General features: G+C 34.1%; 1 protein-coding gene and 1 pseudogene across 5 annotated transcripts in view; one reads left to right on the forward strand and one right to left on the reverse strand.

The window, feature by feature from the left end:
• LOC122254564 (carbohydrate sulfotransferase 3-like) overlaps positions 1–746 on the forward strand; it is a 12094-nt gene extending 11348 nt beyond the window's left edge. For all 4 annotated transcript variants that reach the window (XM_086536602.1, XM_086536603.1, XM_086536600.1 and 1 more), the window contains exon 4: positions 590–746. In XM_086536602.1, the coding sequence (XP_086392728.1) occupies positions 590–731 (142 nt within the window). In that variant the 3' untranslated portion in view covers positions 732–746. The remainder of the gene's footprint in view (positions 1–589) is intronic.
• An 11050-nt stretch (positions 747–11796) lies between these two features.
• Positions 11797–15336, reverse strand: LOC122266089 (carbohydrate sulfotransferase 3-like; annotated as a pseudogene). Its single transcript, XR_015190953.1, has 4 exons — positions 15138–15336; positions 14280–14880; positions 13576–13680; positions 11797–12050 (listed from the first exon to the last, which is right to left on the reverse strand). The product of XR_015190953.1 is annotated as a carbohydrate sulfotransferase 3-like (transcript).
• Positions 15337–17500: the final 2164 nt, after the last annotated feature.

Here is a 17500-nt window from a genome sequence, read left to right on the forward strand (position 1 = left end):
TTGTCTAGGATTTCATTCCATATATATATATATATACATATATATATATATATATATATATATATATATATATATATATATATAGAGAGAGAGAGAGAGAGAGAGAGAGAGAGGGAGGGAGAGAGAGAGAGAGAGAGAGAGAGAGAGAGAGAGAGGGAGAGAGAGAGAGAGAGAGAGAGAGAGAGAGAGAGAGAGAGAGAGAGAGAGAGAGAGAGAGAGAGAGAGAGAGAGAGAGAGAGAGAGAGAGAGAGAGAGAGAGAGAGAGAGAGAGAGAGAGAGAGAGAGAGAGAGAGAGGAAGAAGAGAGAGAAGAGAGAGAGAGAGAGAGAGAGAGAGAGAGAGAGAGAGAAAGAGAGAGAGAGAGATAGAATAGGAAAAGATAGATAGATAGAGAGAGAGATAATACAGAAGAGGAAGAGAGAGAGAGAAGTGAGAAGAGAGAGAAATAAGACAGAATAGATAGAGAGAGAGAGATATAAGACAGAAGTGAGAAAGAAAAGAGAAGAGAAGAGAGAGAGAGAGTGAGAGACAGAGATAAAGAGAAATAACAACAAGATGATATAACCAACACTGCACCTCCTCCTACGCAGGTACATGACAGTGCGATACGAGGACCTCTGCGAAGACCCGTACAAGATGGCACGCATCATCTTCTCGTTCTTAGGATACGAGAGCCTTCCCTTGTCGACAACCAGGTACGGTTTCAGATTTTTTTTTCTTTATTATTGTTGATTTTGTCAATGTTCAGATGATGCTGTTAACCAATTTTTTTTCTTTTCATTTATATAGATAGATAAATAGATAAATGTACATATATATTTACATATATTTACACATATGTAATACATATATGTATGTATAGATGTATATATATATGTATATGATAATAATGATAATATATATATATATATATATATATATATATATATATATATATATATATGTGTGTGTGTGTGTGTGTGTGTGTGTATGTGTGTGTGTGTATACATATATACACACGTTATCATGAAAAAGTTGCTCGCTTTTTCAAACGACTCCACCCCCTGTTAAAAATCCTTTAATCGCATTTAATCTCTCTATCAATCATTAAATCTATCTACCTATCATTCTACTCATTTACCTCTATCTGTCTACCTTCCTACCTATAGATATAAACAAATATTAACTTCTGCTTGATACTATGGACAAAACACCAATATCTTTACAAATATAGTAGTCACCCCTCTTCCATTTTCTTTCACACGGAACAAAGAAAACGGTTTCGTCTCGAGAGGAAGGCGTCTGAAGTGCGTCTAAAAATACTCCATGAACGCTTCCTTCATTTACAAATTTGTTTTTCTTTACATTTTTTTTTCCGTTCGAGTAACTCATTCTATTAACATGCCAAGAGGGTGAATCATTCTCTGTTTACTTATGATACAGCTTGAGAATATTTGTGTTACGTTGTGGGGGAAGGGTGGGAGGGAGGGAGGAAGGGAGGAAGGGAGGGAGGGAGCGAGGGAGGGAGGAAGGGAGAGAGGGAGGGAGGAAGGGAGGGAGCGAGGGAGGGAGGAAGGGAGCAAGGGAGGGAGCGAGGGATGGAGGGCGAGAAGGGAGCGAGGGAGGGAGGAAAGGAGGGAGGAAAGGAGGGAGCGAGGGAGGGAGGGAGGGAGGGAGGGAGGGAGGAAGGGAGGGAGCGAGAGAGGGAGGGAGGGAGGGAGAGAGGAAGGGAGCAAGGGAGGGAGGTAAGGAGGGAGGAAGGGAGCAAGGTAGGGAGGTAAGGAGGGAGCAAGGGAGAGAGGGAGGGAGCAATGGAAGGAGGGAGGGAGCAAGGGAAGGAGGGAGGGAGAAAGAGAGGGAGAGAGAGAGGGCGAGATAGAGATAGAGGGAGAGGGCGAGATAGAGAGAGATAGAGAGAGAGGACGAGAGAGAGAGAGAGAGAAGGCGAGAGAGAGAGAAATTGAAATTGAAATAGTTTATTTGGTCAAAAAGTATTCGGATACAGTCATATACATTGTTTTAGTTCTGACCAAGCTTTTTTGCTGACGCGTTGCACCTTAAAAAGCTAACAAATTATACACTATCTATGACATTAGAACATAGGATTCGAAAAATAAAAATTACATTTGAAATAAACAGTAAATAGTAAATAGCATTGGAAAAAAAAAAATATATATATATACACATAAATACATACATACACACACACACACACGCATATATATATATATATATATATATATATATATATATATATATATATATATATATATATATATATATACATACATATACACATATACATACATACATACATACACACACACACACACACACACACACACACACACATATATATATATATATATATATATATATATATATATATATATATATATATATATATATATACACACACACATACAGATATATACATATATACACACATACACACATATACACACATATATACATACACACACATACATATACACATATACCAATACACACACATACGCATACATACATACATACATATAATATACAATATAAGTGCAATTGAATAGAACAGTAAAATATTCTAAGCACAATATAAGGAAAAAATTAATTCTTAATCCATTAATAGATATACAGTTGGACATTTATAACAGGATAAAGAACTGTGACTAACTAGCACAAAACAAAGTAGAATACTCATTATTAATCTGTTCATTTTACTTTCTTTATGCAGTGTAGCTGTTAGTTAGATAAGATTTCAGACTGCTTTTAAAGTTGTCAAGGGTAGGTTTTTATCTTACTTCAGGGGGAATTCCATTGAAATTAACGGCACCGCGATATCTAATATGGCTCTGTGATTGAGAAGATGAGACTAGAGGAGGGTAGAGTCTGAAGTTGTCTCTTCTGGAGTAAACATTGTTTGTGCTATTACAAAAATAGTTTGGAGATGAAGTTAAGTTGTGAAAACATTTATAAGTATATACGGAGCATACGAAAGTGTAAATGTCATTGAATTTTAGTACATTTTAAATTGACAAACGATTCGTTGGTATGATCTGTGGTCTTCAGTCCCATGATATTTCTTATAACTTTCTTCTGCAAGACTACTAGAGGATTTAATGATGTACTGCTAGCTCCGCCCCATACTGTCAAGCAGTAAGTAAGCTTTGAATAAACTAAGGAATAGTATAATGTTAGCATAGCCTCTCTGTTTAAGTGGTTACGTGTTAAATATAGTATGCCGCATATTTTGGCTATTTTACTACGTACATATTGGATATGACTGTGCCAGTATAAGTGTTTATTTACAATAACACTTAGAAATTTTGTTTGGTCTTCCTCATCTATGGTACTATTATTAATAGTGATCTGGGGAAGTGGATACGTATATAATATTTGTCTGTTAAACTTTATATAATGAGTTTTACTAGGGTTAATGGTAAGTTTGTTTGCGGTTAGCCAAGTATTAATGTTCACAAGTTCTTTGTACTCTGTCACTGATATATATGTTATAATCATCCGCAAATAAGACATAGTTTAAGGCGGAAGATGATCTTGGCATGTCATTTATATACATATTGAAGAGCAGTGGCCCAAGGACTGACCCTTGAGGGACTCCATAGTTTACTGGCAGCATTATTGAAGATTGTCCATTTATTGATACATATTGCATTCTATTTGAGAGATAACTCGGAGGGAAGGACCACGAAAACCATAATAGTGTAGTTTGTCTATAAGAATTTGGTGATTTACAGTATCGAAGGCTTTAGATAAATCTAGAAATAAACTAATCAGGAATTCATTGTCATCAAAGGCTCTAAGAACATCATTTGTAAAGCACTGCAATGCTGATTCTGATGATCGCTGAGCTCTAAAACCAAACTGGAAATTTGATAATACATTGTGGTAGTTACAGAATTCAATCATTCTATTATACATCATGGTTTCGAACATTTTGCCAAAGGCTGAGAGAACGGATACAGGACGATAACATTTTGGTTCATCAAGTGATCCACCTTTATGTGTGGGAACAATTCTTGCTATTTTTAAACATGATGGAAATATACCTGTCTGCAGAGAGCGATTACAAAAAATATGTAAGTGCCTGAATTATATGAGGCAGAGATTTTTTTATAATAGACATTGGAATGTCATCGTTTCCAGCAAAGCTGTCTCGAGACTCTCTGACAATGTTACACATTTCAGATTCTGTATAGAGTCTAGGGGAAAATACGATGGGGTTGTCTAGATAATGTAAGTGACTGGCTTCCGACGTTGCTAGTTTGCTCGCTAGAGCTTCTCCACCGTTGGCAAAATAAGAATTTAATACATCAGGACTTACTGCCTGTAAAGGAGTGGGTGAGAGAGAGGGAGACGGCGAGAGAGAGAGAGAGAGAGGGCGAGAGAGAGAGGGCGAGAGCTTACTGTTATTATTATTACTATTATTATTATGATTATTATAATTGTTATACTCATAATTGTTATACTCATAATTGTTATACTCATAATTGTTATACTCATAATTGTTATACTCATAATTGTTATACTCATAATTGTTATACTCATAATTGTTATACTCATAATTGTTATACTCATAATTGTTATACTCATAATTGTTATACTCATAATTGTTATACTCATAATTGTTATACTCATAATTGTTATACTCATAATTGTTATACTCATAATTGTTATACTCATAATTGTTATACTCATAATTGTTATACTCATAATTGTTATACTCATAATTGTTATACTCATAATTGTTATACTCATAATTGTTATACTCATAATTGTTATACTCATAATTGTTATACTCATAATTGTTATACTCATAATTGTTATACTCATAATTGTTATACTCATAATTGTTATACTCATAATTGTTATACTCATAATTGTTATACTCATAATTGTTATACTCATAATTGTTATACTCATAATTGTTATACTCATAATTGTTATACTCATAATTGTTATACTCATAATTGTTATACTCATAATTGTTATACTCATAATTGTTATACTCATAATTGTTATACTCATAATTGTTATACTCATAATTGTTATACTCATAATTGTTATACTCATAATTGTTATACTCATAATTGTTATACTCATAATTGTTATACTCATAATTGTTATACTCATAATTGTTATACTCATAATTGTTATACTCATAATTGTTATACTCATAATTGTTATACTCATAATTGTTATACTCATAATTGTTATACTCATAATTGTTATACTCATAATTGTTATACTCATAATTGTTATACTCATAATTGTTATACTCATAATTGTTATACTCATAATTGTTATACTCATAATTGTTATACTCATAATTGTTATACTCATAATTGTTATACTCATAATTGTTATACTCATAATTGTTATACTCATAATTGTTATACTCATAATTGTTATACTCATAATTGTTATACTCATAATTGTTATACTCATAATTGTTATACTCATAATTGTTATACTCATAATTGTTATACTCATAATTGTTATACTCATAATTGTTATACTCATAATTGTTATACTCATAATTGTTATACTCATAATTGTTATACTCATAATTGTTATACTCATAATTGTTATACTCATAATTGTTATACTCATAATTGTTATACTCATAATTGTTATACTCATAATTGTTATACTCATAATTGTTATACTCATAATTGTTATACTCATAATTGTTATACTCATAATTGTTATACTCATAATTGTTATACTCATAATTGTTATACTCATAATTGTTATACTCATAATTGTTATACTCATAATTGTTATACTCATAATTGTTATACTCATAATTGTTATACTCATAATTGTTATACTCATAATTGTTATACTCATAATTGTTATACTCATAATTGTTATACTCATAATTGTTATACTCATAATTGTTATACTCATAATTGTTATACTCATAATTGTTATACTCATAATTGTTATACTCATAATTGTTATACTCATAATTGTTATACTCATAATTGTTATACTCATAATTGTTATACTCATAATTGTTATACTCATAATTGTTATACTCATAATTGTTATACTCATAATTGTTATACTCATAATTGTTATACTCATAATTGTTATACTCATAATTGTTATACTCATAATTGTTATACTCATAATTGTTATACTCATAATTGTTATACTCATAATTGTTATACTCATAATTGTTATACTCATAATTGTTATACTCATAATTGTTATACTCATAATTGTTATACTCATAATTGTTATACTCATAATTGTTATACTCATAATTGTTATACTCATAATTGTTATACTCATAATTGTTATACTCATAATTGTTATACTCATAATTGTTATACTCATAATTGTTATACTCATAATTGTTATACTCATAATTGTTATACTCATAATTGTTATACTCATAATTGTTATACTCATAATTGTTATACTCATAATTGTTATACTCATAATTGTTATACTCATAATTGTTATACTCATAATTGTTATACTCATAATTGTTATACTCATAATTGTTATACTCATAATTGTTATACTCATAATTGTTATACTCATCGATGTTAACGTCATTAACATTATTATTAATATATTTATCGTTATTTCATTATAAGCATTATCATTATTAATGAAATTGCTATTTTCATTATTATTATTACTGTTATTATTATTATTATTATTATCATCACTATAGTCATCATCACCAGTCATGATACCAATGCGAAATGTTAAATTGATCTGTATTTACTGAAAAGGACGCTATGAACAGGTTGTGTATTTTATGAAGAATAGATATAGTGTGCATAATAGAAGAGAGAGAGAGAGAGAGAGAGAGAGAGAGAGAGAGAGAGAGAGAGAGAGAGAGAGAGAGAGAGAGAGAGAGAGAGAGAGAGAGAGAGAGAGAGAGAGAGAGAGAGTGTAAGAATCATTGGCTGGCCAAAGGAGACAGTCATCAAAAGTCATTAAATTAATCCTCTTTTGCTTTAGTCATGACTACGCTTAAAACTAGAATTTATTTTGATATCTGTTTTACCAACATTAAAAAAAAAATAATAATGTGGGAGGCAATATAATGTTCTCAATTCCTTAAAAGAAGAAATTAATTCAATATTGTTCTTCCTTTGAATAAATTGTTTTAAATTTAGATAAATTGACACTATCAGCACCATGTATTAATATCTTTTATCCCTTTTTTTCTTCTTATGTTGTTGCAAACAATTTGGATTTATTTAGCTGTCATTAAGTGAGGAATATATGTGTATATACAAAGAAAATATGTATGTATATATTTGTTGCTTCTCAGCATCTGGTTGTTGAATACTTTTTTAATATCTAGTCCTCTTTCGGTGCTTGTATATATAGGGGAAGCAGTGATGTGATATTCCTACTAAACATATTTATAAAAAACAATGCGATAAAGACAATAAAGATTTTCATGAAAAAAGACGTTTGTTTTAATGCCTCATTGTCGGTTTTACTATATACACAGTAATGAGCAATTCTGATTCACTAAAAACAGGACTGGAAATAATACACCTACACACACACACACACAAACACACCTACACACACACACACCTACACACACACACACACACACACACACCTACACACACATACACACACACACACACATAAACGCCATGGTGCAGATAATTTGACAACACATGTGTTTCCAAGAACACATATATGACGCATTAAGTTATTTATACACATGAAACTCCTTCGAATAAAGACATCTACCAATTTCTGGTCACAGGTCAGGGAGGAGAGGTCACATAGAGTGTGTGTGTATTATGTTTCGCGTAGAATAGATATAAGGTTATAATGGCTTATACACTTGATGTAGGTAATGGTATGGCTCATGATGCGTTACTAATAGTATCCTGTTTCATGTAAAAGTATGTATGATGTCAAATTATCTTATAACAGGTATTATATGTGTTTTATTACGTATTCAGAGAACAGTATTATTTTTCGTATTTCATCAGGTAAGACATTGTTCATAAACCAGCAACAACCACAGCGCTTGGTACGCCCTTATGACCGAATGACACCTGGTGAACCTCCATAACTGACAGTGTTCTATTTATGAAACCACTTCGCTGAAGTTAATATGGACAGGAACTCAAACCTGCGAACCAATACACACACGTATCTGCGCACTGATGATTACATTATATGGCCTTAATACATGTATATATACTAGTGTTTACATAATACCTATCCATGCAGGCGTATATGCATGCGATGTGCATGGTGTATGAATATACGCATGCAGGGGAAGAATCATCTTTTAAAGTGATGAATTTATACACTACAATATAATTGCATAAAACATCAAAAAAACGCCCCGAGTCATAACACACTAACGAACAAAGATGAATATGGTATAAAATGAAAATATTTGGCAGGATAAAATTAACTGATTCGGTGGAGACTTGATGATTCGATTGTGTATTGAAGTCGAATGATATTTTAAAAGGACAAACTTCCCCTAACTTCGTACATGACCTGGTTTCCATGCGTCTTTATAAGTTGACCCATCTGACTCGTATCATAATCGCTGAATGACTGCCGTGGGATCGAAATACATCCAGGCACTCGAGGTCCAATGTTTTTAGAAGCATGTAAGCCTATGCTCTCAATCTATGGAGGTCATCAGGTATCGAGAAGTTTCCAATCTTCCAGACTCCATAAAGAGAAGGCAATGTAGTTGGAAACCAAGTGAAGGATGACTCTGTTCACTTGGACAAGGATTCTATGCCCTCTGGAGGAGGGAAATCAACGAGCTGAGGTCATTGGTCACTATGACACAAGCAATCAGTCCATATCGTGTTAATGTTCAATAAATGCTCTGTATTCTGCCTGCAAAGTCAGGACTTGGTTTCTGAAAACTGCGCTTGATGAAGTTCTCCTTTTGGTGCATATCTGAAGTCAATCATGCAACGTATAGCATCTTAATGTATCAGATTTTATTAGGGACCGTTGGAATTTTAGTAGAGCTGACATGAGTTGAAAAAGTCATATCTGGAGAAAAAAAAAAAAAAAAAAAAAAAAATGTTACCCATAAGTTCTTCCTGATATTAAAGAAAATCCATGTTAAAATATGCTATGTTAATCAGAACGGAGATGCAATTAACTTTGAAATATTTAGGGGAAAGATGATGTAACTCATACCGAGACCAGAAAACAGGTAGAGAGAGAGGGGAGAGAAAAGAAAGAGGGGGAGAGGGAAGGGGGAAGGGGGGGGGGGGAGAGGGGGAGAGAGGGAGAGGGGAGAGAGAGAGAGGGGGAGAGAGAAGAAAAAGAGGGAGAGAGAGAGAGAAGAGAGAGAGAGAGAGAGAGAGAGAGAGAGAGAGAGAGAGAAAGCGTCCCCTCTCGTTTTGGAAACAAAAAAATCGGGAAAAAAAAAAGGAACTAAATTCTCTATTTTTTAGAGGTGAAAACTAACCCGCCCAAAATTTCCTCAAAGAAGGAATAAGTTTTCTATATATCTATTAGAGAATATGGATCTGAATTCACTAGAGCACTTTAGCAACCAAATTATTCAAAGATATCTAAGGAAGGCCTTAGTACATTTAGGTCCAATTGATGAATCCATCCCAACTCCAATTTTGTTGCTAAGAGTTTATTGTGGCAAACTAACAAAAAAAAAAAAAAAAAAAAAAAAAAAAAAAAAACTAAAAACAAATAAAGAACAATGAATGAGAACGTATTATATCTTCCTCATAATAATCTCATTGACACATTTTCTACTGCTACTAACGACAAACAAACAATCCTTATAGAGCTGTCTTAAATGAAGATGAATTGTTTTCTTTGAAGAAAAAATCAGCAAAGATGTTATCACTGAAAATAGTCATCTCTTACAAGGACACATAGTCATCTCTTACAAGGACACATAGTCATCTCTTACAAGGACACCTAGTCATCTCTTACAAAGACACATAGTCATCTCTTACAAGGACACATAGTCATCTCTTATAAAAACACTAGTATCTTTACAAGGACAATAATTCTCTTACAAAGGGCACATGTCATCTTTATAAGGAAAATAGTATTCTTACAAGGACACATAGTCATCTCTTACAAGGACACATAGTCATCTCTTACAAGGACACATAGTCATCTCTTACAAGGACACATAGTCATCTCTTACAAGGACACATAGTCATCTCTTATAAGGACACATAGTCATCTCTTACAAGGACACATAGTCATCTCTTACAAGGACACATAGTCATCTCTTATAAGGACACATAGTCATCTCTTACAAGGACACATAGTCATCTCTTACAAGGACACATAGTCATCTCTTACAAGGACACATAGTCATCTCTTACAAGGACACATAGTCATCTCTTACAAAGACACATAGTCATCTCTTACAAAGACACATAGTCATCTCTTATAAGGGCCATAGCATCTCTTAAAGGAACATATATCTCTTACAAGACCATATCATTCTTACAAAGACACAAGTCATCTCTTAAAAAGGAACAAAAATCATCTCCTTACAAGCACTGTCATCTCTTACAAGGCATCTTTCGATATGACGCCAGGGGAAATCTTTGAGGATTTATTCATTCAGGAGTGTTCTTGTGTAAAATACCATTTCTGGTTTTAAATTATTCTCCCAAAACAATGCAGTGCTGTAAATTTGTAAATTTTGTGAGGAATTTTGGTGAGAAGTGATTTGGGGGGAGGGGAGGGAATGCTTTTCCGGTGTGACTCCCCGAATGTGATGTGATGGTGTGTATTGGGCCGTGTCGTCGGCCAGTTGGGGTATGGCGTATGATCCCAGTTGGGGTATGGCATATGGTCCCAGTTGGGGTATGGAGTCTTGCCATAACCATGATTGCGAGCGGTTTGTTTCGAGTGTTGGTATAATCTCACTTCTCATCGAAACATTTCGTAATGGAAAACGTGAAAGAATGTGAATAAACACTAATCTAGATACATAATCACATGGTGGTAAGGTGATGAAGGAACAAGGGATACCTTATGTGTCATAGGAGTTGACAAAAGACATATGATGTTTATAATAGATTCATGATAGGACAGTTAAAATGGCTACATGATAAGACAGAATTGTTAAGTATTACTGAAACCCACTTATCATTTGATGATAATAATGATTTTACATATATGTTGATTGGGTACTTTCTAACGAGCACTGTAAGTATAATCAAGGCATAATTGTGCTTGTAAATATCGGAAGAACAGCATGGAAAACATTTGCAAGCAGTATGGGTTGGATTAGCGTGTTCCAAGATGACTTATGGCAGCAATAGTAATAAACGAAAACACATACATAAACAAAATAAACATGCATAAACAAAAACACAGCCCCGAGATCCGTCATAGTAAAAGCAATAAAAGTAGTATTGATATTTCAAAATTGAAATGGGATGACAAGAAATAATTACAAAAAAAATAAGGAAAAAAATTGAAATGAAATAATTTAAAAAAAATGGGGGGGTGGATGTGTTTTTAAAAAAAAAAGGAGGGGATTTTTTAAAATTCAAAAAAAAAAATTTAAGAAAAAAATAGGTTTGCCCCAATTAAAAAAAAGGAATTATCGTGTTTTTTTGTAATTTATAAAAAGATAATATAATAAGACAATAAAAAAAAAAACATCTCCCTCCCCCCCCTCCCCGCCCCTTCGTGTAAGTTAAAAACAAGAAAAGGGATAATAATGCAATAAAAACAATATTTCATCTCCCTAGCTCCCCTCCCCTCTCCCCCTCCCCTCAGCCCCCCCTTCTCTCCTCAGCCCCCCCCTTCTCCCCTCCCCCTCCGCGCCTCATCGCCCGTCATAGTAGGGGAAGAAGCGGCCGGCCTTGGCGACGTCGTAGAGCGGCACCGACAGGTTCCTCGCCGTCTCGAGGTCCTTGAACAGATTGAACCCGACGGCGGCGATGGCGGAGGCACACGCGCCCTCGATGTCCCGCAGTTGCTCCGCCGTGATCTCCTGCCCCCACCTGCTGTGTTTGCGGTTCCCCCGGGCCGAAGGATTTTTCGATGTCGGTTGAGGTGGAGATTCGTAAGAAACTGGAAATTGGTTTAGAAGTTCAGGACTGATACTCTGAGGTAGGTTGACTGTCGTTAGGCTGTAATTAGCTGAGTGTTTTTTTTTTTCACATGATATTTGTGTGTGTGTGTAAAGGTATATATATGTACACATACACCCACTCTCACACAAAACTGCAGAGAATACAGTTTTGTTTTTTTCTTTTTTACGAGCTTTCAGGTGTGTACAAGCAAAATGTCAGGAGTGCGAGGGAGAAAGCATATTTTAAGGTATGCACTTCAGGTGAAAATACATTTATGATTTGGTATAGCAAAAATCCTTTTTTTATTTAAAAATTTTTTTTTTTTTTAAAATAAATTTTTTTCCTTTAAAGTGTTTGCTTTTAAAAAAAAAAGGCAAAAAAAAAAAAAAAAAAAAAAAAATTTTTAAAATAAAAATTTTGTTTTTTTTATTATTTTTTTAAATTTTTTTACATTTTTTTTTTTTCCCCCCCCAAAAAAAGGGGTTTGCCCTTTTTTTAAAAAGGAGTGAACCCTTTTTAAATTTTTATTTTTTTATTTTATTTTTTTCTTACCCAAGTTTTTGTTTTATAAAAAGTCAGTGGGTTTTTTTTTTTCTTTTTTTGTTTTTTTTATAAAATTTTAGTTTTTTTTTTTTTCTAAATTTTTTAAAAAAAAAATCTTTGTTTTTTTTAAAAAATTTTTTCGTGCCTTTTTTCTTTTTTTGTTTATTTTATTATTTAATTTTTTTTTTTTTACACCCCCTTTTAAATCTTTTTTTTTAAAAAGATATTTTTGTTTTTTTTTTTTTTTTTTTTTAAAATTTTCCTGGGTGTTTGGTTTTTTGTGGGGGTTTTTTTTTGTTTTTTTTTTATTTTTTTTTTTTTTTTTTAAAAAAATATTTATAAAATTATTTAAAAATAAAAAAAAAAATTAAAAAATTAATAATATAAAATAAAATAATTTTAAAAAATTTTAAAATAATAATATAATAATAATTAAAATAAATAAATAAAATAAAAATAATATTAAAAATATTATATAATATATTTAAAATAATTTAATAATAATAACAACAATAATAACAATAATGATAATTATAACAATAATAATAATAATAACAATAACAATAACAATGATAATAATAATTATAATAAAAAAGAATGAATAATCATAATAATGATAGTAATGACAATAACAATAACGATAATAATAGTGAGAATAATAATAGAATTGATAAAGATGATAATAAAATTAAAAACAATAATGATGATGATAATATGGAGAAGCAAATGTGTATATTTGTTCATGTTGATAAGCATATATAAATGCATTAGTCTGTGCAAAAAATGAGAGTGGGAAAAGAATTTCGTTTTCTTTGTTAAGTTTTCTATCAAAGTATGAAGGATGATATAGGGGTAACTTATATAGATGTAGCATATACCCTTTCTTATATTTTATCCTGAAACAAATCAGTTTATGTATCTTATTAATTCACATCAGTGCTTTTAAGTCATATCATGAGACAGAATGGACAGAGTATTACCGGCGAGTCGAGGGGGGGATGTCCCTGTATCCCAAAAAGGAGAAGATAATTTTCGCCATGCCGTTGGGGTCCTCACAAAGGTCCTCATAACGTATCGCCATGTACCTGCATCATCCAGAAATAGTATTTTTTAGATATATGTTTTCTTCTATATATACACACAAAAAAAGAAGAAGAAGAAAACATATGCCTCCACCCCCTCTTGTACACCCCCATCTCGAAGAATTAGGTTTATACAATTGATAAATCAGATAAATGGATACATTAGATAAGTATATTCGTTAAGATAAAGTCAAAAAATAAATTCGAAAAAATATACTAGATGAATAGATGGTTGAGGTGGATAACAAGGTCACATAATCAGTAAGGTCTTTTTCCAGGGTCGACAGCCCATGGAAAGGGACATGAGTAATGGTGGGAAAGGCGATGGCAGCAGGAAAGTGGGAACAGGGTCAGGCATTTAACTGAGGTGAGAATGTGTCCTAATACCCCTTTTATATGGTCTCAGAATGTCCCTGAAATTGTTTTTTTTTTTTTTTTCTGGAGGGCTTATAGCGAGTCCCAAACTGCATGGACTCTCTGCGCTCGACTAGAGTCCCTACATAATTAGCTGTGCTCCCCTATGTTAGACACCCAGTGACGCCCCTGTGTACGAATGCCCATGATGCAATAACAGTTGAGAAGCAGATCATAAAATCACGGACCTTCCTGGAAACAAGTCATTCAGAAGACGTCCGCTCTGCAGGTCCTCTTCTAAGTTGGCGCACTTCCTCTCTGGCCGGACGTCCCACTGCTTCGCCGCCGAGATGACTGACGCCCTTGGGTCTCTTACCAAGTGAAGGATTTTCAGACCAATCTCAGGATCTTTCAACAGGGGCTTCAGCCAAGCCACTCGCGTTCTGATCGTCTTCACTATTCTCATAGAGTGCTGACTGCACACTCTGTTCATTTCCGTAGGGTCGTAACAGGTTCCGTTCGACTTGCAAAGGCTTCTGTACGAATTCCTAATGGTGAAGCGGGATTCCTTCATCAAGGGCTTCAGCAACGCGCTTCTTATGTTGCACGTGAAGATCTGCTTGAAGCTCTCTCTCGCTGTGGCCTCCGTCAGCCTGTGCCACGCCTCCAGAAGATGCAGCGGCTCGAAGATGTAGAAGGCCCCGGGATGGGAGTTGAGGAGGCCGCCCAAGAAACTCGACCCGCTGCGCCCTATCGAACTCAGCAGAAGGACGTTCGCTGCAGGGCGTCTCGGCTCGGATGCGGCTTCTTGGCTTTGGGTTTTGGGTGTGGGGCTCTGAGGTCCCTCGTCTTAAGAAAAGGGTAAAGGATGCTGATTAAAGGGCTAAATAAGTCGATTTGCAAATCAGTGTTATTCATTTATTTTAACACATTTCTATCTATAACCTACCTACCTATTCTTCTATCTACCTCTCATTGCATGTATGTAAGCATGTACATATCTACTTCCATACCTATCTATCTATCTATGTGGAGAGTAGATATGCTGTATCTCTCGCAACGAGGCTTCAAAAGTTAAAAAAAAAACTTGACCAAAGACCACCGACCTTCAGCATCGTCCTTTGTGGAAACTGGAATATTCTGAATATGTCGGACCGTCCCGTTTCCCCCCCCCCCCGCGCTCCCCCTCCCTGCCCCCCCCCCGTCGGCCCCGACCCAGCCCGGCCGCCCGTCCCTCTCATCTTCTTCAGTTTGAACTTCAAATCCTTCCGTTGTATATCTTGGTGTTGGGTGGTTTAAATGCATTATCTCGCGATCGCGCGGAATTTGGATTAGGAAGAATCTGGATGTACAGTGTCTCTCTTGTTTTCACTGGGCTCTGCAGTCAATGGAGGAGTGTAATGATACGTGACTACTATTCCGAGCAGGAGAAGGTATGTTATTTTGTTGAAATATCTCTTGGTAATTCTTAGTATGTTGACCATTGTGGTTCGGTTCACATTCACATTGAGTATTACTATCACTTTAACTTGTCCGATGTTTCGTCACTTAGATATAATTGAACATTGCATGGAGATTAGCATTTCCTGTTAAAACTTTAATATTAAAAGCTACAAAACATACATAAATGCATGCCACAGACACCGCACAACTGCAATAAAAATATTGATGAAACTGCTCTTACAACCCAAAATTCTCAAAGGTTCGCATAGATACATTCCATTTCTAATGAGTGTGTAAGTCTGCCTCCCTTTCCCCTTTGTGTTAGTAGTTGATAAACATACCATAGATTATACAAAGATGTTTAAGATAATTTGAAAGAAGGTATACTTAGTTACAATAATAATAATAATAATAATAATAATAATAATGATAAAGATAATAATGATAATAACAATGATAATGATAGTAATGAGTAAGAGTAGTATATAATAATAAAAAAAAAAAAAAATAACACAAACAAACATTAATAATTTATAATAAATGTTAATAATAATGATTGATTGACAACAACGATATGGATAAATTTAATTTTTTTGTTGATATCGTCTTTTATTGTCCTCATTATTGTCACTATTATTACTATCATAATAAGCATTATTAAAATGCTTTATTTTTATTTAAAAAAGCATAAATAAGAATGTAAACACATCTGATGAAACCAACTCATTTACATATATAAGTCAGTTTTCTGAGTTATAATGGCTGACACATTTACATTTACATCCATTTATTTACCTTTCTATTTACTGCGAAATTTCCATTCAGAAATTTCATATCATTATATACAGCACTTTATCATGATCACAAAAAGGGTAAATTTAATGAGTTTGTTTTCAGGAGAGACTTCTCGCTCAGTTCTTACTCTTGCTCCGGAAACTGCCTTCACTTTTAATGACAGTAAAATTACGGGTGTTTTTTTCCCATTCATTAAGTAATGGAAGAAAGGCGTTCATCTTGTCGGGAAATTAGAAACCTGTCCCCCCCTAACTTTCCCCTCCCCCCTCCCCACCCAATCGGTTAATTAAAAAAATGATTAAAGCGCACTGCTGGAGTAGTTTATATGTCGTTGGCTGGGATCCAGAAAGCAGGGATGGTTCCAGCAGAACTCCGCAGCCAGGACAGATAGATAAGGCGGATTAACCCAAGAATCAGGCCAGTGATCAGTTGGATCAGCTATACAGGATAACTGCCAGCATCAGGACTGGAGTTAATAGCCAGGACAGTTTGTTGAGCAGATATGTTTGAATAACCCAGACCAGATAAAATCCAACTGCTAGTATTATTTAGTGCCTGCTGCTGCCTGTAGTGCTCAGGGATTTGTCTATTTCCTCACACTTCCTGGATATTTAGTTGTGGCAGCAGCACGCAAGATAGCAGATAGATCCCAGAGATACCCTGAAGATTCGATGAATAACCAACAGTGTATTTTAATCAGCAGAGTACCCACCCCCTTGACCGCTCCTCTCTTGCTGACATGTCTTCTGTCTCTGGGCTCTCTGCTCTGGGTGTGCCCTCGTTAATCTCTGTGGACTGAAGTTGTGGCTGGGAGCACGTATCCAAGCCCGGAAAGCGGTAGATTGTAAATATTTTAGGCCGTTGGATTGACGCACGTAGCGCTTTTTGCTTTTTTTTTTGCCTTTATAAAAAAGGGCACGTGTGCATTTTGCAACCAAGTGAGTTTTGTGCGAGTTTGCAACCGTCTTTAGCCATTTTATTTTGTGTTATGATTTTATTTATTTCATTATATTATTTATTTTTTTTATTAGATCCTTAAGTGCTTTGCTTTCTATTTTTAAAACGTTTGCAGGTTGCAGTTCCGTTCAAACCAGTGCTAGGCACAGTTGCAGTTGCAACTTTTTTAATCATTTTTGTTATTTTATTTTTTTTATTATTTTTTATTTTTTTATCATCTCCTAAAATTGCTATGCTTTTATAAAAAAGGGGAGGGCAACTTCTTTTTCATTTT

This window comes from Penaeus japonicus, unplaced genomic scaffold (genome assembly GCF_977035675.1).
Source record: "Penaeus japonicus unplaced genomic scaffold, GWHDUDI00000001_assembly GWHDUDI00000004, whole genome shotgun sequence".
NCBI classification, from domain to species: domain Eukaryota; kingdom Metazoa; phylum Arthropoda; class Malacostraca; order Decapoda; family Penaeidae; genus Penaeus; species Penaeus japonicus.